This window comes from Corvus moneduloides, chromosome 4 (assembly GCF_009650955.1).
Source record: "Corvus moneduloides isolate bCorMon1 chromosome 4, bCorMon1.pri, whole genome shotgun sequence".
NCBI classification, from domain to species: domain Eukaryota; kingdom Metazoa; phylum Chordata; class Aves; order Passeriformes; family Corvidae; genus Corvus; species Corvus moneduloides.
In genome coordinates, this window is record NC_045479.1 from 61,306,722 (window position 1) to 61,331,405 (window position 24,684).

Genomic DNA, 24,684 nt, shown 5'->3' on the forward strand with positions numbered 1-24,684 from the left:
TGTTTAACGGTAATGTTGTTCTTGAATACATATGGTAGGGAGGAGAAATTCCCTGGGGAGGGCTTTGGAAACCTTCCTCTTTAAGTCACTGGATTGTTTCTTTTTAGGAAGGAATTGGTACATCTTGAATCTTTGATTTTATATTAATTTTCCTTCATATGGTCTGATTCTGTTAAGAACCTAGACAGTAGCTCTGCAGTGTGTCATGGTAAACAGCATGTAGGTCGGTGCCATGTGTTAAAGCTGGAAAGTTTCTTCACTTTTTTTTTGCTTGTTTAGAGGCAGCTTGTATTAAACACTTTCCCCCTCCCCTTTTTTCTCAGTTGTATGGTTAGGAATTGCTTTACTACTTGTATATCCTGTGGTAGTGTTTAATACTAGTTAGACCTTTGGCCATCCATACTTCCCTGAAATCTAATGTTGGTTTTCATTGCTGGGGATTTCCTGGGTGCTCACATGCCTTTCTTTCATATCTTGTCTCCAGATTCACATCTTGGGCAATCACACCAGTGTTATGGTATAAGCTGTGCAGTTTAACTTCTCTAATTATGAGACTATTTGGCCACTGTCAAGACATTTGCTCAACTATCTTGCAGTGAATTCGAACACAAGTGCCAAACATGGTTAACTATTAACTTCATGTCATTATCGTTCCATCTAAGGAATTCCATCTTGCTATTCCTGACCAGAGTTTTTCAGTATAGTGGGCAGAGTTTTCAACCTCAACATAAGCAGTTTATGTCTATTCTTTATTTTTCTTCCTCATTATGATCATGTCCTTATAATTAAAAACAACAAAACATACTCACTACCAGCTGAATTTTGTTAGACTAAGTAAAACTCTTCTCATATGATAGAATCTTAATTCTTCTATCTTTCTGGTAACCCTTTCCACACTTTTATTTTGTAGGAAGAATAATTTAAACTGGTAGATAGAACTGTACTTAATATTCCTGAATAGATCTTGCCAGGGCTTTGTATTACACCACAACTACACTTCCTGCTTCTGGAAATTCCACATGCAGTGTATCTAAGGTCGTGCATCTTATATCTGCTTCATGATGGCTGCTAACAACCCTGTTGTGGTTGCCTGGTTTTATTTGAGGGGTATTTTGGTGAGCTTTCTGCTTCTTTGATAATGTTACTGAAGTTTCTTGTAGCTAACGTTAACTTGACTGGAGGCACTCCGGCTAGGCCATACAGAATGAAAGCTATTAGGCTCACCTCCGGGTATTAAGGATGGGACCTGTATACTGCAGCTACTTTTTGAAGAGGTGGAGCATGTTGACAGCATACATAAGGCAAAAAGTGTCCGTCCTTTGCCCTACACCTTTATCCATTTTAGCACTGTAAAGAGCCTAGTCTTAATGAAGCTGTGGGAAATTTACTTAAATCCATTCTAGACTGCAGCACCATACACCTTTCAATAGGCAGCAGTGCTTCAGCAACTCCTGTCCTTCCCCTCTGGCCACAGCTCCAACTCCTGAGCAGGCCTGAAATGTTGGTTTTTGAGTCCACATTAATTCCATGCTCTACTTCAGTATTGCCTCACAATGGTTTGAACTAGCAAAAAGTGAACGAGTGTCTGGGAAAAGATGCAGGACAGGAATGGGACCATGCAAAACTGATATCACCACTCTGAGACGTGTCTGTTGAACCATAAACTTCAGTCACCACCACCCCTAACGAGACTGCAGAGCTGTATGAAAGATGCTACATGTGGGATCTGTGAAGCTGCTTACATGAAACCAAGTCCTTCACCAGGAGTGTTTATGTTTGGCTTAAGAGGTGTGAGCTGAAGCAACAGGCTTATGCTGAAACTCCTAACCTAGATCAGGTATACTAAGCATAAAAATTTTCACAGTTATTTTCTATTTTTACCTCAATGGAGAAATAAGCAAAAATGACACTGTCCTAAACTAAAAGCTTGTACGTTCCCTAGGCTATGTAGAGCGAGATGAAAACCTCAGTATTGTTTAACAGTAGCAGGACCTGCGAGTTCAGAGCTGCTGTATCGTAGCCTAGAACACCAAAACGAGAAAAATCTCATTTGCAAACAGACGAAGCCTACTACAGATTAGGCGGTATTTGGACAACAAAATGGCTGTGGTTGTGGCTATAGGTGATCCACAGGAGCGCAGCTGGAAGTCGGGGAGCGGGGGAGCCCCAACCCAGCACTCCGGGTCCGATCCGCGGCCGCGCTGGGGCGCGGAGGGGCCGTGCCGCAGTTACCGAGAGCCCGTCCCAGGGACTTACTGCGGGGCGCTGCGAGACGCGGGGCGCGCAGCCCCGAGGCGCGCACGGCCGGCGGCTGCGCCTTCCCGGCGGGGCTCCTCGGCCGCCGGCCCCGCTCCGCCGGGCCGGGCCCGGCCGGTGCCGGAGGGGCAGCGCGGGATCTGCGCGGGTCCGGCGCCCCTCGGGGCGGGCGCGGGCCCGGTGCCGGCGGCGCGGGGCGCAGGCGCGGGGGGCGCGGGCATGCGCGCTGTGCGGCGGGGAGCCCGATCTGATAGGGAGCAGGGGCTGACACTACCCCCGTGTGGGCGGCGGAACGTCCCGAGGATGACGTGCGGCGTTCTCGAATCCCGTGTCTCGCTCGCTCGCTCGCCGCCGCCGCCGCCGAAGGAAACGGGAAAAGCAACAAGGAGGCAGGAGCAGGCGCGGCGCCATGGCGGCCCTGGAGCGGCCCGTGCCCAGTCCCGAGGCGTTCCTGGGCCAGCCCTGGGCCGCCTGGGTGCGGGAGGCCGCCCCCCCGCACACGCACGGCGCCGCCCCCCCGCACAGTAAGGGCAGGGACCGGCCGCGGTCCGGCTCCGCGCGCCGCTCCCCCCGGAGCGGGGCCGGGGTCCGGCCGGGCCGCCCCCCCTCCCCTCCCCTCCCTCCTCCCGCCGGGGCCGGGAGGTGCCGCCCCCCCGGGCGCTCAGCTGACGCTCGGCCGAGCCCCCGTGCCATGTGTGCGGGAGGCGCACGCCGCGCCGCGCCTGCCGTGCCGCTGCCCCGCGGCGCTGGGCCGGCGCCGCGGTGGGGGAAGGGGGCGAGGGGGAGGATGCGCGGAGGGGCCGGAGGATGCCGCGGGCGGGGAGGGGGGGGCGAGGGTGCTGCCGCGGGGGGCCCGGCGGTTCCGGTCCCTGGCAGATGCTCCGACCATTGTGCTTTTGCTGTTGCAAATAGAAACACTGCTCACCTCCTCACCTCTCCTCCTCCCCTCTCCAAACAATAAATGCACACCTCAGGGCCCTCGGCGCTTCCTGACTCTGCTTCTCTTCTGCAGGTGTAGATCTGGAAGAGACTGGAAAGGAGGGTGGAAAAAGCAGGGAGGTTATGAGGCTTAATAAAGAAGGTAAGTGGATAGTGCTGGCACACCTCTCTACCTGTCTGTCTCTTAGTGGTTGTGGATGACTGTGGTTTGGCCTTGACAGGGTGGTCTGAGAGCATATGGATCTCTCTGCCTTGAAGAACGTTTCAGGGCTGGATACACGCAAATGACTGTCACTGTGTCAACTTCTTTTGAAGTATGGGTATAGCAGGTGTATACATGCAACTGACAGACATGGTAGAAGATAAGACAGTTCTGAGTCAAAAGACAACTACACATCAGTGGCCATATTGGATTTTTTTGTGGACCCTGTCCCTTGGTGCAACGTTCCAGTTGCTCCAGTGTGAAGTAAGCATATCAACCTTAAACATTATATTATTATTAGCAACTTAGTGGAAACATTTTCACTTGCAGTGAGAAAGGGTTCGTTACAGTCTTCACTTTAGCTCAAATCGCATTTTATTCTTCGTTCTCACTGCTGAGTGTGACCTATAGTCAACTGAGCAGCTAGCATCAAATATTATCTTAGGTTACACTAACCCATGCATATTATGCAAAAACAAATAAAATGAGTCGTTTGGGTCATAAGTTCTTCTAGTACCATCAGTGTGAACAGGCAAATTCCAGGTTAGTGGCATTTGTTAATATGCCAGGCCTGACACAGTTCTGTCACCTGCAAGAGGAGAAACTTTAGTGGTGAGCATAGGCAAATCAAATTTACACATTTTGTTTGTGATGTGTGTCATTAACATCATGCTGAGGTAACACCTAATGCAACTAGTGAAATGGTTCAGGACGTTTTTTCAAGTAGCTTTGTGTTTGTTTCTGTTTCGTTAGGAAAGCACTTTATGTACACAACCTCTCTGTCTTGAGAGATGCTTCTTGGGAAGTCAGTTCGTGATGAACGATCCTATCATAGTGAAACTTTGGTGTGACTTACTTGTGCTGAGAGAAATCCTGCTATTACCTGTAATGTCATAATGTATCTTCTGAAATGATGTTAAGTTTCTCATTATATTATAGTTGTCATTGCACGTGCGTTCGATTTTGAGCATCTTGGCAGCTCAGAGGAATCTTATGTTTTCTAAACAAGCTCTTGATGAAAGAATTAATTAATCAGTAATGTCGATTTGTATGATAAACTATAAAATTGCATGGAGTACACATTAAAGTTATTTAAAATACCATAAAACTTCCTTTTTGAAAGACCTTTACAGAGATGCCAAGCTCGATTGTGTTCCTATCTTGATTCTTATGTGCCTGAACCTCTCTATTTTGTCAGCCCAAAGATAAGTTAGCAGCAGAACTGGGATTTTCATGTAGTTTATTTATAGGTAAAAGGTTCAAGGCTCTGTACATCTGTCAGTAATGTTGATTCAAAAATAATTGAACAAAAATTTTGCTACTTCAGCTGTGCCTTCATAAAGAGCTTAATTTGTTGAGATAAAATGTTTTATGCACAGAAGTCCTTGAACACAAATTCTTATTATAAGCTTGAGACATAAAGATTGAAGCATGTCTCTACTCCTTAGTCATACATAATATGCAAATTTTTTCCTAGAACGATTCAGTTTAAATTATCAGTTCTAATCTCGTTTGGTTTTTTGGGGGGTCAGAGACTCCATCAAAGGAGCTCTATTTAAACTCACTATCCAGAAAAATTACTTCCAAACAAAGTGTAATGTCGTTGCTGACATTATGATCGTGACAGGTGTGAAGCACTTACTGGCTTTTATAGTACTTATGTCATAATACTGTGTAAAAAAACCCCAAAATTGACTGTTATATTTAGAAAATAAAAAGCCTTTAGGGATGTTATTGCTTCCAAGTAGTAACTTGTATTAGATCACTTAGAAAGAACTTCCATGAAGTTTGAATAAATTAGTATGTGTTGAAGTATTTCTACTATATTCACTTAGGCAGTCTGTTAAGACAGGTGTTTTCATCACACCCATCTGTATGTCTAAACACCCACTGTAAATCTTCCTTGGATCTCACGATCTTTATTAATAAAGGTGGGGAAAAATATGAAGAGTTAGATTGGTCTGCAGGAAACATTTCTCATGTATTTGCAGAAATGCTTGTACTTTTACTCTGACCTTGCTCACATGTTGTGTGACATGTTGAATTTTTTTACCTGCTTTGTTCATAGGTAAGGGTTGTGGTTATGATAGGTCTGAATACAAAACACAACTCCTTTTTTTTACAATCTTACCAACTTGAGCACACCTTTTTTATGGCATCTGTGGTGCCAGGAGATTGCAAGTGGTGTCTTAGAAAAATCAAATGTTACTTGTAACTTATTTGTATCAAGTAACTGGGGGCAACAGACGGTCAGGATTTTAAGTATCAAAAATTACTTACCTGTTTGATAAAGATAGTGTAAAACCTGATCTCTCTGCACTTACTTCTTGACATATTTGTCTGCATTTCATCATCTTTAGTTGATATGACAGGTTTATATGGCCATTCCTTTGTAAGCAGTTAAGCAAGAAGGCTTTTTAGAGGAGTGAAACTGTGTGCGGAGCATGGTGGGAGCTAAGAAATGTGAAGACGTTGGTCTCCAGACCATGACAAGGTGTTTCACTTTGGTTTTGTAGAAAAACAATGGTGTTAGGTGGCAAAAAGTGCATCAAGTTAGCTTGATCCCTGCTTTGCTGCCTCCTTTCTGGTTGTGTACCATGCATGTTTAGAGCGGTGAGCTGCTCTTCCTCCTCACTTTGGCCTAGAAGGGGATGTGGGAGGCAGCATTTCCTGGAGATGGGGGGTAGGAACACTCCCTGCCTAATCCCTGCCTGCCCAAGGGGTTGATATTTGCATCCCTGGGCAGAGGGGTCACAGTCTGACTGCACTGTTCATTTCTGTAACGCAAAAGATGCACCGAGGCCATGTGCCCCCTGTGCCCCATCTTAAGGGTAAAAATAAAGACACAGAAGTAGTGCTCACTGCTTTCCTTTATTCTGCAGTGTATATGTAGGCAGCATAGAGGGAGAGAAATTTCCTGAATGTTTGTTCAGTTTTCTAGACAGAATTGCTTTTTGCATGCTGATACTTAGAGTAAGTTTTCCTATAGCAAGTGCAGTCTGTCCATGGTTGACTTTTACTGGTATGTGGGTTTGTAGAGAGGGGATTACAAGGTTCCAAGTGTTCACAGAAAATGAGAAATTTTATACATAAATGTTTGTGCCAGAAAAAAGAAACTTATCTGCTTATCTAATCAGGAAACAGAAACAGTATTGTGTAACTTATCTGACAAATCACTACCAAGCAACTGGCTTAGCTAAAAGACGGGTTATCAGAATTAGAGCAGCATTTAGAATTTATGTTGAATTTTAAAAGGTTGAATGGCATATTTGAAGAATTGAAGATTTTCTTGCAGATAGCAGGCATAGTAAAAGAAGTCTTTGAGAAATTGTGTTCTGTAAAACATCACAGTAACTGTGTGCCTGAGGCAGGTACAGTGTTCAGTTATTATCAGCCATAACCTGTAAATGATTATAGATTAATTTTGGAGGCACGTGTTCTACTTTATACAATATTTGAGAAAGTAATGGAAGAATGGGATTTTTTTGGTTTTGCATACAGAACTTGTATTATAATTGTTTTAGTAATTTGCAAGTATTGAGTGTTGTGAGTGTTTGTAGGTAGACACAGGCTGTAAAGGACTAAAAGATATCCTGTGTATCTTCGTGAATTACAGCAGAGTTAAATATGACCTGTGGGATTTAGGTCTGTGTCTGGGTACTTGGTGTCATAGTCAACTTCAGTTTCCCAGTTCAGTGGGTTTGTATTATTGAAGTTTCAATCTGATGATGTATGTGTTTTGTCATAGAGAATCTTTTCACTAACCATACTGATTCGTTATTGTTTGATGTTAAGAATGTTACGTAAAAAATTCTAATTGTTTTTCTGATTTTGTGTTAAAAGCAGAGATTTTTTTATCTTTATTCTTCCGCCTCAAACTTGACCATTTTACTTTATGATTACACATGCAAACTGGAGTTTTAATTCTATTGGATAATTGTTTACAATGTATTTTTTTCCTATTTTGACTTCCCACACAAATAGCTGATGGAAAGTTTTTTGATAAGTCCTTTGGCAACGTAAGAACAAAATTAAAGGGAGACTGATTAGTTTTGCTTTCAGTGTATTTTTAATTCTTCAGAAAAATATCTTGATGATTTTATTATTCTTCTTGGAAAAATAAGAAGTTAAGGAGGTTAGGTGGTGGTAGGAAACACTTCTATGGGGGTAAAAAGGATGTGACATACAGCGTTCTATTTTATGAAAAGCAAGAGGAAGAGAACTAAAATTATTTATGGGGAGATTGTGAAAGAAGAGAAGACAAAACCAGACGGTTAATGTAAGCATAGAGGTTGGAGTTGACTTTTATTTCATTTTTTTTTGTTGTTGTTGTTGTTTACTAGTGGTTTGCCCATGGTGCTATTTGTCTCCTTTAAAAACATACTAAACAAAAAAGAATAAAAACGTTCTTGTTTTTCTTACCTCCTTCCTCTTCCACCTTTTTGTGGTAGTAGGGAATGTTAGAAAGGGCTGCGAGGGAAAGACAATTACAACAAGGTTTTAAACACATACTCCGAAAGAAAGAAGTGAGGTTATTGAATTTAGACCACCATAGTTGGGGATTTGGGGTTGGTTTTGGTCTTGGTTTTGCAGTGGGCAAAAGAGAGGGTTGAATGTTGTCTAATTTTCTGTCTCTTCTCTGTAAGCCAATACAGTCTTCCAGAGATATTGATTCTTAAAGAGATGTAATATTCTGTGGTGCTCGATGAGTGAAAGAACTGAGGATTGGCAGGGCAGAATGTGGCTGTTTTCAAGAGAAACTTTTTCTTACCATTCTTATCTTTATGCTGGGAATAAGAACAGTAAGCAGAGGTCCCCATGGGGTCTTTGTTTAGGATAAGAAATGACAGTGGGATTGAATTCTGGTGTGCATTCTGGTGTGTTAAGTGACTTCTCAGTTCTGTATATGATATCTGGCTCTGATTTTTTTTTTTTCATATGGACAGCTTCTGCAGGGGGGTGGCATGTCTCCTGGTTATGGCTGTCACCTCATTTAATGTGTTTCAAGGAATGATGACAAAGGAAGAATGAAACATTTTGTATGATAGCGCCCAGAAAACTTAGTCAGGATTGTAGTTTATCTTCATAGTTACAGAGTTATTTTCTGAAACCTGTCCTTTAGTTCTTCATCCCACACACTGGATAAAAGGAGTGGAGTAAGGCTCTCTGATCAGACATTCTCTGTTTTAAGTCAAGATTTTGATGGTTTTGAACGTGTATCTAAAACTGTTCTGCTGTAAATGACTTCATTAAAAAATCTGGTTTTGTTAGGTGCCACATATCTTGATGAAGTTCAGTATTTGTGCAACAGTTGTTCTGAAGAGGTTAGATCTCCTGTAGTTTAAGGTACCTTTTTTGATTGTGTGTGGGGAAGCCATGTGTGATTCCCTGTCAACTGCCAGCAGTGTCTCTAAGGATCTGTCTCTGACATTCCTTCTACATGTTGTAATTTATAACCAGACTTGAGGAAGAGGGAAATTTATGTGTTTACTAGAGGGTACCCCAAGCCCTGCTGTCACTACAGAAGGTAAAAGACTTTGTCTACCTAATTTTGATTGAGGTATAAAAACGTGTGTGTTTTCTTCTTGATCTGCCTCTGTATGTAGTTAATAGTTTATTGATGGAATATAGATTTCAGTGTATAAAAAAAAGACTACACAAGAGCTGAACCATTTCCACTGTGAAATGGAGTAATTTCTTTGAAATAGGCCTTTTTTTCTAGTTAATTAAAAATTAGGACATTATCAGGTTTTGCTTTACCTTTGGGGCAAAAAAATACTAGCCATTTAAGCAAGGCTGATGTGTATGAATGAGATTAAAGCACTGGAAAATCCTATAGAAAACATTTCAAATTACATTTTATTTAAGCTGTGAATCACAGGAGTCCTGTAGGCAGAAAGCATAAGTTTCTGATAGTCAAAGTGAAAGTTTCTGGTAGTCACTGCATGCATTACTAAGATCACCTTCAGTAAAAATAGTATTGGTCCTATGGGTGTTTCTTAAAGAGTTAACTCCAATATAAGTTTACATGAATGCCATGATTATTTATTATTAAGAGTGATTTTGGAGTAACTAGCAAGAAAAATTTTTGCTTTATATGGGCATAGATTAAGTTACTGGATCCTTCTGTCTTCCAAGTTCAACTCAATGCAGAAGTTCTTCAGCTTGTCTTTGAAAAAGCTGGTTCAGGAGTTAATGGTGCAGGATGCCAGGTGAAACTGGTGTCTTTAGGTAATTAATATGCAAAAAAACCCCTTGGTAAATGCTGTCAGTAACTGCAAACAGTAAGGGTGTTTGACAGAGGTCTGTTAGCAAGTCTATAGCAAGAAATCTTTGATGGTTCTTTTGCTGGATGAGAAGGGTAGATGCTGTGAGAGTAAAAATGGCCCAGTTTTTTATCACAGTGCTATGCAGCTGACTAAGCTGACTCAAATTGAAGAACGAATGCAGCACAGTTACTTGCAACTGATACGGAACAGAGGAAAACCAACTATTGCATGCATAATTTCTCTTTTTCTTTTCTGTGTCCCTTTCTACGGTTGATTTTAAAGGACTAGTTTTGTCATAACTTTTTGTATGGCTTATTAAAAGTTATGCCTGAAAGCCACTGATGTTGCTGGAGAAGTGAGCTTTCTGATTTCTCTTGGTCTTGTACTCATAGAAATGTCTTCCTTATTTCTGAAATGTTTTGCTTATTATTCAGCAATTTCCTTTCATATTTTACTAAGCTCTGTTAATAATACAATGCTTAAGCCCAACACATATTCCTATCTGTCTGTTTTCTTGGCAGTAATTAGAATTTACAATTATTTGGTCTTCCAGCTTTTTGGTTTCTGCATTCATGTATTTACGAAGTGTGTGCTGTTTGGCAAAAGAGAAGGGGAGTTTTCCGAGATCAGAAAGAGCATCAGCCAGAAGTAGCAACGAACTTGGCAACAGAAGTTCTAGGTTCTACACAGTTCCGGTATCTGTCTAGTGCAGTTTCACTTAGTCCGTGGGCCCCTCCTGAATCATCTGTGAAACGGAAGCTGTTGTATTGTGACAGAGCTGTGCGTGGTACACAGGGGTAAGGCTGGCTTCCCTTTCCGTTCCCTGGGAGCAGGTGTTCAGCAGAAGAGACAGAAGGGTGACTGATGAAGTAGCATCAAGACATAAGAATGACTGGCAAAGGGCAAGAGTTCATGCGGTTTGGTTCTGTGTGATCTTCTATCTTCTCTATGTTCTTTATTTTGTTTATATTTTTTTCTCTTATACAGTGTTTTATGTTTTCTGTCCAGTCATTCTTTCTCTTCCTTTTCTTCCTGCAGGGGGCTATACATACAGGGCAGGCAGAGTCTGGGAATTTGAAATTATATTTGGATTAAACACTGCTAATGTCATATAAATAGTAGTTGTTGAGAAGTTTGCTGGATCAAAATTCTCTTCTCTAGCAAGACAAAAGAGGATGGGACTGGACCTTTCCAGTGACAGAATAAGGTGTTTGAGCTTGTCATCATTTTGAGCTGAAATGGTCAGAATGGAAGCTAAGATTTAAAGAAATGTAAATCATTATGTGTGTTCATTTTTTAATCTCTGATAGGTATCCTGTCCTCAGGTGGCCACTTGTGATTGTCTAGATGAGATAGATTATCAGGTGATAGCATATTCCGTTGTTTTTTAAGCTGCTCTTAGTTATGTCATATTGAGACAGGATGATACGATGACTTAAACCTGAAAAGTTTGTTGGACCCATGCCACCACAAGAAACACTGACAGAACCAAAACCTTGTTTGTTTGGGTCTGATAATGGAGATAGAGGATAATGCTCTGGAAGAATATAAGTAATTGGTCTCTTACTGCAGTGACTAGGGAGGCAGTATTATTATTTGCATGATCCTAATGCCTAGCAGCCCCATCAGACACTAGATGCTACTGTGCAGGGTACCAGCACAGGGAGGAAGGGTGTGTGCTTGTGTGTGTTGTGAAATTGTGCTGCAGAGAACTAATTTTTTAGTGTATGACAAAGCAGGAGTTTTAATATTGACGAACAAAAGGACTTAATTGCTCAATGTGATAGATAGTTGACTTTAGGCTAAACTGAAGTGGCTTTCTTAGAACTGTAGCAAGGAAAGCTTTAAGGTGATATTTGGAGGGCAGTGAAGTTATTTTGCAAGAGCTTGGAAGGTGTCCTTACTCAGGTGTAGAAATTTGCCTGAATGAAGATACAGACTGGTTGTTGAAAGCTTCGTAAATGGATACTGACATCATGAGCCAACTAGAAATGTGAGCAAATGGTGTGACAGCAAGTAGGATGTGGAGAGTATACTGTACACATGACAGAGGAACCTGGAAAGCAAAGATGAGTTGTTCCCAATATTTAAATTTGGACTGGAGGATTGTGCATAGAAGGATGCAGAGAGTAAAGCAGTATTACAATATAGAATAAGGAACTTTTGGAACAGTGTGAACAAGCAGGATAATGTTTGTCAGCATGAAAAAGAAGAAAATATAACTAATGTGAGGTGAAGGCCCAGACAAATCCTTAGCTTTTGAAGATGTTTAGAGCAGACTTTGTCCTAGGGATGCAAGACAGGAAAAATCATTTAGATATAGATGTAACCTGAATGAATGGATCAAGAGAGAAGTTACTGGCGAAGGTGACATAGTAGTTTATCATAGTATTTTATATCTGAATGATGGACAAGTTGATTATGCTGTCCAGGGTGATCAAGAGAGGAGGTGGAGAAGAGAGGGTAGGAGTGGTGAGATCTAAATTCTGTTCTATCTGTATCGAGCTGAAGCTAACAGCTACTCAGTGGCAAGAAGTGTCAGAAAGATAGAATGCAATTTTTTGTTTAGACATAAATCCACTGTATTTGAGACCTATTCTCAGGAACAGAATGTAAAATTCTCAGACATGAGAGTAGGAGCAAAAGATACAGCTCAATGGAGACCTGCTAAAAGACAAAGGAGGAATAAGGAGCTTGCCAGTGCTCTGTGAAGGGATTGGTACAGGAAGGATGGGCAGTAGGAGAGGGTACAGCCATGGAAGTCAGAAACAGAGAGTGAATGTTTCAAAAGGAGAAAGGCATTTAATTTTTATGAAGAATGCACAAGGGTTATGGGTGGTGGAAATAATTAATTTGTGATGTTGCAATAGTAAAAGGTTTTTAGACATTTTAGTGAGAATAGTTTCACTGTAGTGCAAGGGATAGATGAAGGAAACTCAGGCTGAAGTTAGAGACAAAAGTGTAATTTGTTATCAAGCAGAGCATAATAATGTTAAAGGTGAAAGAAAGAAAGAGTAGTGTAGTTAGAGAATGAAGAGGTCAGAAGTAGATTTCCAAACACAGAAAAGACTACCTGTCCTGCTGTTCTGTCAGAGCAGAAGAAAGGGGATGGGAGGTATGGGCTGATGTGAGTGAGGCAAGTGGAGAGTGGGACAGATGTGTTTTATATCTATTGTACAAGGAAGAAGGGAGAGCTATAAGGGAGAGAAAGAGAGTGGGAAGAGAGAATGTGAAATGGTTATTATGTTTTCCCTCTTTCTCTTGGAATAAATATTTGCATTCTATTGCAGAGAAAGAAATAGATACAAAAGAGAAGGTCTGAGGAGTGAGTCAAAAGTAGGAAGAAAAAAGGCTGAAATTGCAGGTGTGGGTTCAGCTCAACTGGAGGAATGGCACAGATTAGTAAGCAGCAGGAGAGAGAGAGAGAGAAAATGTACGATAACCTCATTTTCAGACCGGTTCTCTTTTCCGCTGCAAATTCTAGGACAGGCAGAATACAGTGAAGAAAATGGATGTTTAAGACGAGCATGAGTTCAGGATTGGTGGAGTTGGACCTAGTACTGGCAAGCAGAAGCAAAAACCATCACAAAAAAAAAAAGCCCTTCAAGGAGAGGGAAGAGTGTCTGGTCATATCTATAAGATCGCGTGATTGACATGAAAGTAGTAGTTCTGTTCCTTGCAGTGCATCATAAGTAGATAATATGTCTACATGGTCTGTCACATACTGATACTGACTTGTACTTCCTGCTTCCAGAGCTGAGACAAGGCCGTGGAATTGCATTGTCATGGACTGGGCCCGGGTAATGTCATATGCTCAGGGTGTATCGTGAGAGCTTGGGCGTGGTGCTGCAGTAACCATGGTTGTATGGCTTTTGCTTGTCTTGCAGGGCAAAGCAGCTTGTTCCTGTCTACACGCTACAGGCAGACATGCTTTATGATACAGCATTTTTTTTTTTTTCTCTGAGAAAGCAGGACATAATAATTTAGAGGGGTTACATGGAATGGCTGTCATTCATGTCATTCAGTGTTTAAGAAGTTAATCTCACGTTTTCACATCTTTTTAGTAGATCTAAACAACTGTTTAAAGAAGAGGAGAATACTGTGGGAGAGATTTGTTCCCTCATGCACAGAGCATTGAGCCGACCCTTTGACTTGGAAGGCTTTATTCATTACCTTGCCTGCCTTTCCCAAGCAACTTTCTGCATGTCCCTGTATGTTATCAATGTTCAGTCATCCCAGCAGCTTATACACGTCACCATGCAGAACTGCTGAGAAAAAAGGGAAAGCAAAAAAGTATTCAGATTTTCTCTTCAGGGTCTCTCAGGGTTTTTTTTGTGCACTATAATGAAGTTTTGTGGTTCTGATCTGTATTCATGCTTTTGCTGTATTTTTGGCTTTTTAGAAGACTTGGAGAACCTTGGGCAAATATACTAAGAAACTGAATGCATGGCAATGGAAAAACATGAGGAGAAATGGGAGGAAAAATGTTTCAGCTCTTGAAATTATGGTGAGCTGTGTGTATAGTGCTTTTAATAGAGTCTTCGAACATTCTGTGCTTGGTGTAAGTTTTCTTCAGTTTCTCTCATAACTCACAACACACTGGGTGTGAACATTACCAAGCCTTGTAGGTATTTAAATTTTGAAAGAGGTAATGCAGCTTTACATATTTTTGAGTTTCTTGCTCATCAGGAAAAATTATTCTTGAATGCATTGCTCAGGGAGAGAATGCTACGAGTTTTATTTTGTGGCATTTATTATTCTTTCCAGCTTTTCAAGATACCTGTCACTATTCTGACTGTTTGTTTTTCAAGCTCCTTGGCAAATCAAAGATATTGTAAACTTTTATCCCTTTCCTGGAAGGTAAGAGTTTATCCTCTGTGGGAGTTCTTGTAGGCTTTCCATTTGTTTTGAGTTTTTTTAACTTCCTTGTAATTAAGTATGTATTTGGAAAAGTTCTAAAGAGATGTGTCACATATGTGTTCAAATGATGTAATGTATGTAAGTGTTAGCTTTAAAACAGCAAGATATGGTCTATATTTCTGAGAGCTTCCAATACATTTCAGACAAAACCATAAGTAGTGTATGTTGTGAAGACAAAAATCAGTCTATGAATGTTGAAAAATTTCGTGCAGTAAGCTATTTTAAGGAGGAATTTGAAGGAGGTAGAGAATAATTAGTTGATGTGGAGGAAGGAGGCATCAAAGCTGATAGTATAGCACACAGGAAAGTAGCATACAGAACAGATTTCTAGTGAAAGCAGTTAATTTGTAAAAATAAACTCACCCTGTTCTGTTAATACTGTCTTACTGTCTTGGAGCTGGAAAGCAAAACCAATTGTAATTGCCAAACTGCAAAAATAACATAAATATTGAAAGATAAATCTTAATATTTCTTAACTCTGTTCCCTAAACATGCCCTCTGTTCTCCAAATACTTAAACATTCCCTTTTTTATTAGGCATCATCCGTTCTCTTTAATAGTGCCCTAGTTTTGCTACTAGGTAAAAAGTGAAGACAAACTAACGCATTGAGTATGCAACAACATTTGTCATTCTTTTACACTCTTTCTTCTGTATTAGTGCTTTTATTCCTATTTGTTTGTATATTACAGGATTGGAGGGTAAAGTGACATACAAAATTCTAAAGAGTTTTGACTCTTGTTCTAGAACATCAATCTTAAAATGAGCCTGTTGTGTCCAAATTCCTCTGAAGTTTAAATTTTTTTTTTCAAGAGAACCCCTTGAATGTGGGCTTTCCGTGGCAGATTTCAGACATGCCATGTGCAAGCATATTGTGCCATGAAAACAATACACAGAACAAGTGCTTTTAAAAGCCTGCTCATTTTAATACTGTGAGGTTGTGAGAGAGACTTTCCCTGTGTTCAAAATCATTACATTGAAGCTGCCTTGAGTAATAATCAGGACAGTGTGTATATATCCAGAGGAAGGGTATGACATATAATTCAAGTCAGTGTGAGGAGAGGCAGAGGGAATGAGTGGATGGGAAGAAGTCAGGAGAAGTAGGAAGTTGACTACTGATGTTTTTAGATCACCTCTCTTCATAAAGAGGCCCAAGGTGTCCTACCAGCTGTAGTGTGTAGAAATTAATCCTTTGTCACTGAAAGAGGACAGGCAAACATGGCTGCTGCTGCTGAAAGACCAATCATACCTGCACTGGAATTAACTGAAAGAACACCGAAAGCCTACTGTGTACTGATGGGGTGTAATCCAGTCCTCACTGAAGTATGTTACTGCATAACAATATTGAAAGGAAAGGAACAATGCCTTATTTCTAGATTACAAAGAGAATACAGTACATGGAATGTATATATTTACAGGGGGAAAGAGAAAAAGCAAAATACTAGAGCATATTACCTTTTCCTATGACAGGTTGTGGTAGGCTTTACTGACTAGCACTCTGTTTACTGTTTTTCAAAAGTTGATGCTGCCATTGACACCAAATTTTACTCATTAAAGTAAGGACTGACATATTTCAAAATACATTGCTGGGGTTTATCTTTCTTCCAAAGAACAGTTACCCAAACCACACTTATGACAATAGGTCAGTTCTTATTATGGCAAAAACCTGCAGTACTTCACTATATTTTAGCAAGTCACCACATATTCTAGTATGGTGCTTTTCAGTAATTTTTAAATTACTTAAAAGCAGAATTTGATGTTACTGGTCCAAAAGCTAGCTAGCTTGCTCCTTTTCTGTGCGAACATTACAGTCATTTTCTTTTGTGCACCTGCTCTACCAGTGAGAACCGTGTACACTTTACCAGATATGATAGGATATGATTTTATAATCTCTAATTGGATTTTTTGGGCAGTTTTCTTTTTGTTGTGTTGTGAAAATGGTCATCCTGGATACTTCATGATTTTATTCAGGTTTCTTTTTCATCCAGAATAGGAAGGGGAACTAGCTGATGATACAGTAATAATTGAAGATTGTAACTGGCAATTAATTTTCACTACATGGGTAGATTTATAACATTAGCAAATCCTCCATGACTAGCCTGCAGCTCTGCCTTTTGTCTGGATGAACACTGGCTTTAGCCTGAAGCAATTTTTCGTTGTGCCCACCGGATTTTGCTGAGAATAAAACCTGCTGTGACCACCCAGCACCTCAAGAGGTGAATATATAAGTAAGCATCAGAACACCATAGTGCAAAATAGGCTGGGAATGTTGCATTTATTGAATGAAATAGTGGTTTAAAGAGGGAGCTTTAAATTGGGTAACTATTGCATGATTGCAGTGTAATCTTTCTCTCTGCAGTTTTTCTCTTGTAAAATACAGACACCGAATTTATGTATTTCATCATACTTGGAGCTTATGCAATTGGGGTTAAAAATACATTATGTTTTTCTTTACAACAAACAGAAGTAAACTTGGTCATGGTCCATTCTGAATATTTTGTATTAGAAAGAACTTCTAGATACAATAAAAGTAGAGATGAAGGAATTGCTTTTGAGGGTTGGTTAATTTAAGTGTTGCTCCTTTTGCAAAGCACTCTTGAAGGAGGCTGAAAGTGCATGACTGGGAGAGTAGGGGGAGGTGAATACTGCTGCATTTTATACAGCTTTACTGAAATGTTGTATCCCAGTTCTCATGTCCACATCTGGTGTTGGAAAAACTGGAAGGAGTTCAGAAAAAATCTACATTAATTTGAGGCCTGGATAATCAGCTTTGGAATGGAAGATTTAAGAAGCTCAATCTATTTAGTTTATCAACAGACAGTAGAGGCTACCTGATAAGTCTATAAGTACTTAGACAGGGCAAAGGTATCTGACAGTTAGATGGTTCTTTCTCAGGTAGATTAAGGGGATTCTCATGGCTGAAAGCTGAAGCTAGATCAGTTCAGACTAGAAATAAGATGCAGTTTTCTAATGATACAACTAAATAGGAACAGCTTATCAAGGGATGTAGTAGACTTTCTGTTGCACAAAGTCCTTGCATAAGGCCCTGGTGCTTTCCCTGGAAGCACACAGTGCTTTAGCCATCCAGAAATCTTGGGTTCAAGGCTAAAATAATATGATGGAATTCTGTGGCCTCTTTTAGCATAGAAAGTCAGTACAGATCACAAGGAAGATTTTTGTTCTAACTCCCTAAAATTTCATACATAGTCGCTGCTTCTTTTGTTAAAAGAATAAGCTCATGTGAAAGATGAGGTGACAAAAGCAAAAAGAAGCTTTCTGATGTGGTGAGTGAGAAGGGACCATCCTTTAGTAGAAGGTAAAAGAGAAAGTAAAACTTTCCAATCTCGCTTTGTATTTTTCTGGTAAGCACTGGTAAAACCACTAATATCCCTCCAGTCATTAATTCTAAGGATAACATAATCATTTACCAGTGTAGCTGTTAGCCTTTTCAGAAGCATTCAGATCGTTTGTGCCTTCTCATTGTAAGGTCAGGTAATTGACAGCTGGACCCAAATGCCTTCTTCGACTTTGTTTGCAAAGCAAAGCAATCTTTGTCAGCATGTTTTCCCTGGTGCTGCCTTCTTGGCCATGGATTTATGAGGACATAGCAGGTCAATCTTTGTAAAGAGTAAAAGGCTCTGTAATTTCTAATGAATTGTGTGCGAACTGATTTTATCCTAGTTTTGCAAAAGAGACAGTAGGAGTTGTTTGAAGGATGTTACTACTTGCATCATTTAGTTTGCCTCTTTCTTGTAAAATCATCACCAGTATGACTGAAAGTGTCACGTTTTTTCTTGGTTATGCCAACAGCAAGACCAATCAGTGCTGATTTAAGGTAGATTCAACTTAGATGGGAAATATTGTGTATGTGGGGTTAGAAGAATCACGTAACTTGCTTTTAGAGGTTTTCTCAGCACCAATGGTCCTCTAACTCTTGTAAGCACTGTCTACAAAATAAGTGGAGAGCAAATGTGCTGCATCTCAAGTTAATAAATTCTTCACCCTCATCCCCTTACCAGTACTGCTGCCTCCAAAAACTTCTAAAAGAAGACAGCATGAATTGGTGTTATAAAAAAGAAAATAGTCAATATTGAACTTCTTTGTATTACATATTAGGGTTTGGGGCTTACAGATCCAACAAAAACTAAAGAATTTCAGTACTGCAGAATAGACTTTGTTGGTGGTGGTTTTGCTGCAGTTGGAAGGGCTAAAACAAATTGTGAATTGGACAATGAGGTTTGCTCCAAGTATGTGTTAGTGTGTGTTCTGTTGTAGAGCCATGTGAACTTTGAGCTTGGGCTTTTTCTGGTTGGGAGTATACAAGGTCACACGTATCCTGTGCTAGCTTGTAGTAGTACCATGAGGAGATTCTAAAGGCTCAGGAAATCTGAGTCTTCCTCAGTTCCTTGTTGTTGCCTGTGACAATGTTGCACAGCTTGGTAGGCATCTGATCCATCAGGTTTTGGCTGAGTAATTACAAAATATTTAGAAGTTTACATTTGGAGTCACCTTTAATGCTGCTTGTATAGTGAGCTGGACTGAATGTTTGGACTGTGTCCTTGTCATGGTCTCCTCAGTAGGTATATGCTGCTATCTAACAAATGTTGGATTAGGTCAGGATTTGCTGTAAGGCCTATATTCTCTGCAGAATACTAACAGCCATGCTAAGATCAATCAGATGATTGGTCTACTTAGCCTTCCCAGCATCATTTAATCCATACCTGCATTCAGGTAAATTGTGTTTGAGACTGTGGGAAATATGACAACAAAAGATGATATTTGCTTTGACATAAGGCGCTAAAAAGGGTAATTTCTAATATGATAGCAGGAGTTCAAGAAGGAGATGGAAACCCTGCAGGAGGGAAAGATTCATTAAAAATTGGAGGAAATAGTCAGATAAAGTTACTCTACTGGTGCAGCGTGCCTGGCCAAGGCAGTGGTTTGCTGGGGTGTGTATTAGGCAGATCTGTGTCACTATTGCTGTTGGATAAGGATCTCTAAAATGTATGGAAACTCTGTGGTACTGTAGAAAGCTCAAGGCTTCACCATCCTGTGAGGTACTGTTCCTCATGGCTGTCACTCAAGCTGGAGGTTAAGAGCACCAAAGTTCTTATATCTCATTTGCTTTCTACAGGAACAAAGTACATGTTGAAAAAATCATGCTCTACATTGTCATGCAACAGTCTCAAAGTTTAAATGGATTAGGATCATCATCTTACAAAAGTTGTGCTTGCTTCAGAAGAAATAAGATGCAGAGCTTCAGAACCTCATGTAGCACATGACTGCACCAAACCATTCAGGGTATTTTCTTGGCTTTTTGTCAGTGTCCTGCCTACCAAAAGGCAAGGCATCTTGAGCCGTGTGTTTCCATCTTATGCCAATTGATTACAAAAAACCCGTTCCTCTCTTCCCCACTCCACTTGCCAAAATGTAACCGCGTGCTTCTGCAAGAGACAAATGACAGCAGTCATACCAGAAGAGTTCCTGTCCTGAAATGTGCAGAAGCCTGCTAACTTTCTAAACACTATATTCTTGATATGGCACATAGGTCAAATGCTGGCTCCAGAAGAGAAGTATGTCTATCTCTGTGTGTCTGATGGAGCTGAAACTGTGCTTTCTTACTGCCAGTCACCTACTGAGAGAGAGCCACACTGACCTGTCAGGAGGAAAAAATGTTATTTTTACCATAGTGACTCCTCAGGATGCAACAGACAGGATAGGTTCTGCAGTGTGGACATGGAAATGTGGGATTGAAATACTTTGAGCTGATACAGGAGCTTAAGGACTCAGAGAGCTAGCACACAATCCTGACAGTTGCATCAGGCCATCTTTTAAATTGTGTGCTGGATACACTAGCAGCAAAGTGCAGCACAAATATACATTTGCAGTCTGAAAAAGATATAAAGCACATAACAAGGTTAGCTGGATTAAGATGAGGGATGGCACCGGAGCATTGCTATGTTTATATGCTGAAAATCTGCAGGCAGATTTCCTAAAAACGTATGCATATGTGTACACATATATTCATATATCTAGAAAATTGTCTGTAATCATGTTTGCTCTTGGGTTTCAAGATTTTTGTTAAGTATCTGTTGATTCAAAATGACCCTCTTTCAAGGTATCACTTATGTTCTTTGATCTAATGTTGCAGCCTTTATACAGTGTGCTGGGGCTCTTTTGCGTAAATGAAAACTGGTTTTAATCCATGATACATTTGAGATTGCTTGTCTTATTTGGCTATTCATATTTTAATAATTTAAAAAATTACAAGAAATCATACTGTTATTTGTTTCTCTTTTGAGTTTCTTATTTTGCTCCAGCTGCCCCTTTTAGCTGAGTTTAGCTATAAAAAGCATGTATTATATACTGTTAAGTGGAACTAATATTTGGGAGTTGGTCAATGTGTCTGTACCTTATATAGCTGGTATTTTAAGACAGTCCTTGTCCATTGTCAATATTTTAGGTGAACTGTTTTGCTTGCCAGAAATTGCTTCCTGAGAATTCTTTCAGTGATGTTGCAGTAAAAACAGCAACTGAAAAAGAGCAGAAGCCTATACCTTGAGTTTATATAGATACAAAACTTCCACAGGACATACTGGTTTGAAAGACGTCTAGGGCTTAAATATGTTTACTATCAGTATTTAGTATATTGTCTTGCAGGTGTTTGGAACAGTTTGCCCTTGTCTTTATTAGCATCCAAACTGTTTCCTGCCCTGATCAGGTGACCTTTAGTTGACATCTGCTGTCAGTTAAACATTGTTGGTTCCTTAGTAGAGGAACTCACTGTGGCCTGGGGGCAGTGAGTCTGGCTGGGCACGTGTCACTTTGATTTGGCATTACTGGTTTGTTTCTCTCTGCTTATCACCTCCTTTGGGAGTGTAACAGTAAATGGATGGAAAGGGGGGTCAGAAGAAAATCAGATGTCCCGATCTCCGAATGTAATAAAATACCTAAAGTCTGAAGGCTTTTTTTTCTACAAAGGCAAATACCGTAAACGTGATACTTCTGCATTTAAAAAGTGCAGCCACCTCTTAAGGATATTGTTGGTTTCATTTTGGTTTGGTTAATGATTTACCCTTTCGGAATCAACAAACAGTTTTAATGCTTTAGTAACACACTTCTCTAAAGCACTTGGCAGGCTGCTTAATAAATTAAGCCTCTCAAGCTTTCTGTGAAGCATCACAGATGGAGAAACGGAGAAACATGGAGAGGCCAAGTGACTAGCTCCAGACATAAAATAGATCTCTTGTTGTGTTGCTGGAGTGCTTTGGTTAAATGCACCTACCTTTGGAGATTGTGTGAGGCTGAGGTGAATAAAAATAAATAAATTGCTGCATATAATTGGAACACATGACATGTTTTAACAATATTCACCTTAGACATATATCTTGTTATCTACACAGCATAGCTTGTTGTATCTGCATAGAAGCTACATCCTCCTTACCGCTGATATTTTTATGAAAGGTAATGGAGGACCAGGTATATGTGTGGGAACTGGGAGACTGACCAGCCACAGCTTTACAATGCTGCTGTCAAGTTAAGTTTTAATTTTCCTTTATTTGAGGAGAGAAAAACTGCCTTTTGGTCTCTCCACAAAGTGCCTGTCTTAAGGGCTGTCTCATGGAAGAGATTTTGTCATCAGAATAAGTGTACTTTATTTCTTACTGTTCTTGTTTAATTGTTTTCAAAATTTGCTGTACTTGCAATCAACCAGATGTAGGTACTTAGCAAAATCCAGGTCTGTGAGACAGCACTGACAAAGCTTGCCTTGGAGTATAGAATGTGTACAGGAATATCTGTGGACTGCACTTCAGTAACCTGTGTACTGAAACCTTGGACAGCTTTGAAATGTGGGGTTCTTTTTCTTCAGAATTTGTGTTTAAATCAAAGGAGTTGGCAGAGTAGCAATTTGATGCTGCTGTGTATGTTCCGTAGCTTGAAGGAGGCTTTCCTTCTCTTTAGCAGGTATGAGTTAATTATTTTCAAGAGACCAAATTGGCTCAGAGTGTTCCTGTGGAGTTGGTTCATTCAGAGAGACGTGTTTCAGCAAGGAACTTATGTTGTATGTGTTAACTTCTTTTACATGGTTTTGAGTTGCTCCTGGCTTTTTTTTTTTTTTTGCCATAACTTTGTTTTTAATTAGAGAGGTTTGAGCAAGTAAAAGGATGGAGGGGGTTAGAGGTGAGAGGAAATTACCCTGGAGTAGGATAGGCAAGAGGAGCCGGGGGGAATTCATACCGTGGCAGGAACTGGGAATGTATCATCTGAAGTTTCAGGGGATGTGTCCTGCCTAGTAGTGTGACCTCTTGCCTAATTTGCTTTGTGCAAGTGCTTCAGATATGCCTAATGTGAAGACGATGGGAGCTTGCAAATCATCAGAATCTGTTTGAAGGAGTCAAGAAGTGTGGTAAATGATTAAGGTTTTGTTTGCTTAGAGTGTCCTGAGTTTTGATGTGTCTGGGCTACTGACTGCTTACAGTTCCTTTGGTATTGTGTGTTCAGCACTCTGCACAGGAAGATATAGGGCAAAGTTTTCATTAACAGCAGCACAACTCCCATTATGAATGATCTCACTCACCTTACATGTCCAAAATCTTTCTTAAAAGTTCAGAATATTGACTGTTTTGAAAATGAGAACATTTCTTCATGTAAGTCTGGAGGCTGTAAAATCTAGAAGTCTTCTGAATGTGACTGAGAGCCATGCAGTCAAATCCATGCATGTTGCCTAAGGAGATCTTTATATTCTCCTATGCAGATGTCGTGGTGGTATCAGTAATCCAGTCATTGAACGGTACTTTCGTTCTGTAACTTAATAAAGTGAAATGCAATTTCCAGTGTGTGAAATAGCAGTTGACAATAGAACTGGAAAAAATAGTGCTGTATTATTTGCATAATTATTAGTTTCTGGGGTTTTTTTGCAAAGAAAAATATTCACCTGGGAGGAATGCTTCCGATTTTGGAGGGGTTTTTTGTATAGCATATCCTTTTAGTGGAATTTTAGTAGAGATGATTTTATTCACAATTTCATCAGCAGTTTTGCAACAAGTTTGACATTTTGTAATGCTCTGTTTCCACAGAGGAGTAAGTCCTTGTAAAGTTATTGAAACATGCAGTTATAAAGCACTTGGAATGTAAACAGTGATTGTGAGCTAGCTGTGAGTATGTTATTTTAATAAGATTTGGGGCATGTTTTGATAATTAACTGGGCATGAATGATTACTAGTGATTTTTATGGTAGTATAATTTCTTTTTCATTATTGCTCTCTTTTTATTTTTTTTCTCCTTTCTTTGACAAGGGGAGTGGTCATCTGTTAATTTTTGGTAGCTATCCTGTTGATACTAAACCAAAATAAATTAATTGTGAATGGCCAAGTGGTCAGCTTCTGAACTGTAAGTGGTAAATAGTTGCAGTATTCTCCTTGCTGTAAAATATAACTCTGAGATGAAACTCAATTTTCCCACTTGATGTATGTGGAGACACAGACAAAAATTTTGAATCCAGCATTAAAACTTAGTTATGCCTGTGTTTTCTCTTGAAAATGTTAGTGTATTGCTATTGAGTTTAATAGCCATTGACTTTGCTAGTGTTAGCTGTAAAATTCAGCTGGTGCATGAAACAGAAAATGCTTTCACTCAAATGATAAAAGAATAGCAAAGTAGTAATTACCAAGTTCTAATTTGTGTTTATGAAGAGTTTAGGATGATACAGTCAGGGAGAAAAAAAACCTCTCTTTTTCACTAACATGAAGCTATGTTGAAAAAATGTAATATTATAAGATTTTTAGTAGTTAAAATGCTGATCCAAGTATCCTTCAGGTATTGCAAATATAGGTAGAGTGATAAAGTTATAAAACAATTTTTCAGATAGTAAAGAAACTTATTAAATTGGTAAAGAAATTTATGGGTAAGGTGTCCAAACTGCCTTAACTGTATTGTATCATCATGTAACTATGCAGTAACTAAGTACCCTAGTAACTTAAGAGGGTGTGCTTCTCTGTAGGTAGTGCTTTCTTTTTCACAGTTCTTGCAGGCTTTTTGCATTGCAGAAACATGTTGTTAAAATAAAAATTTTTTAAAAGAGTCCAGTTTTGTTAACTGGAC

The 24,684-nt window shown here is 39.9% G+C and overlaps 1 protein-coding gene across 6 annotated transcripts in view; it reads left to right on the forward strand.

Annotated features, from left to right (window-relative positions):
• The first annotated feature begins 2,512 nt into the window (after positions 1-2,512).
• The window catches only part of ATXN7L1 (ataxin 7 like 1), a 112,814-nt gene continuing 90,642 nt past the window's right edge, over positions 2,513-24,684 (forward strand). For 4 of the 6 annotated variants that reach the window (XM_032107207.1, XM_032107205.1, XM_032107208.1 and 1 more), the window contains exons 1-2: positions 2,514-2,780; positions 3,269-3,337. In XM_032107207.1, coding sequence (XP_031963098.1) covers positions 2,666-2,780; positions 3,269-3,337 — 184 coding nt within the window. In that variant the 5' untranslated portion in view covers positions 2,514-2,665. Of the gene's footprint in view, positions 2,781-3,268; positions 3,338-24,684 lie in introns of all 6 variants that reach the window. The other 2 variants (XR_004239779.1, XM_032107206.1) reach the window with 1 other exon arrangement.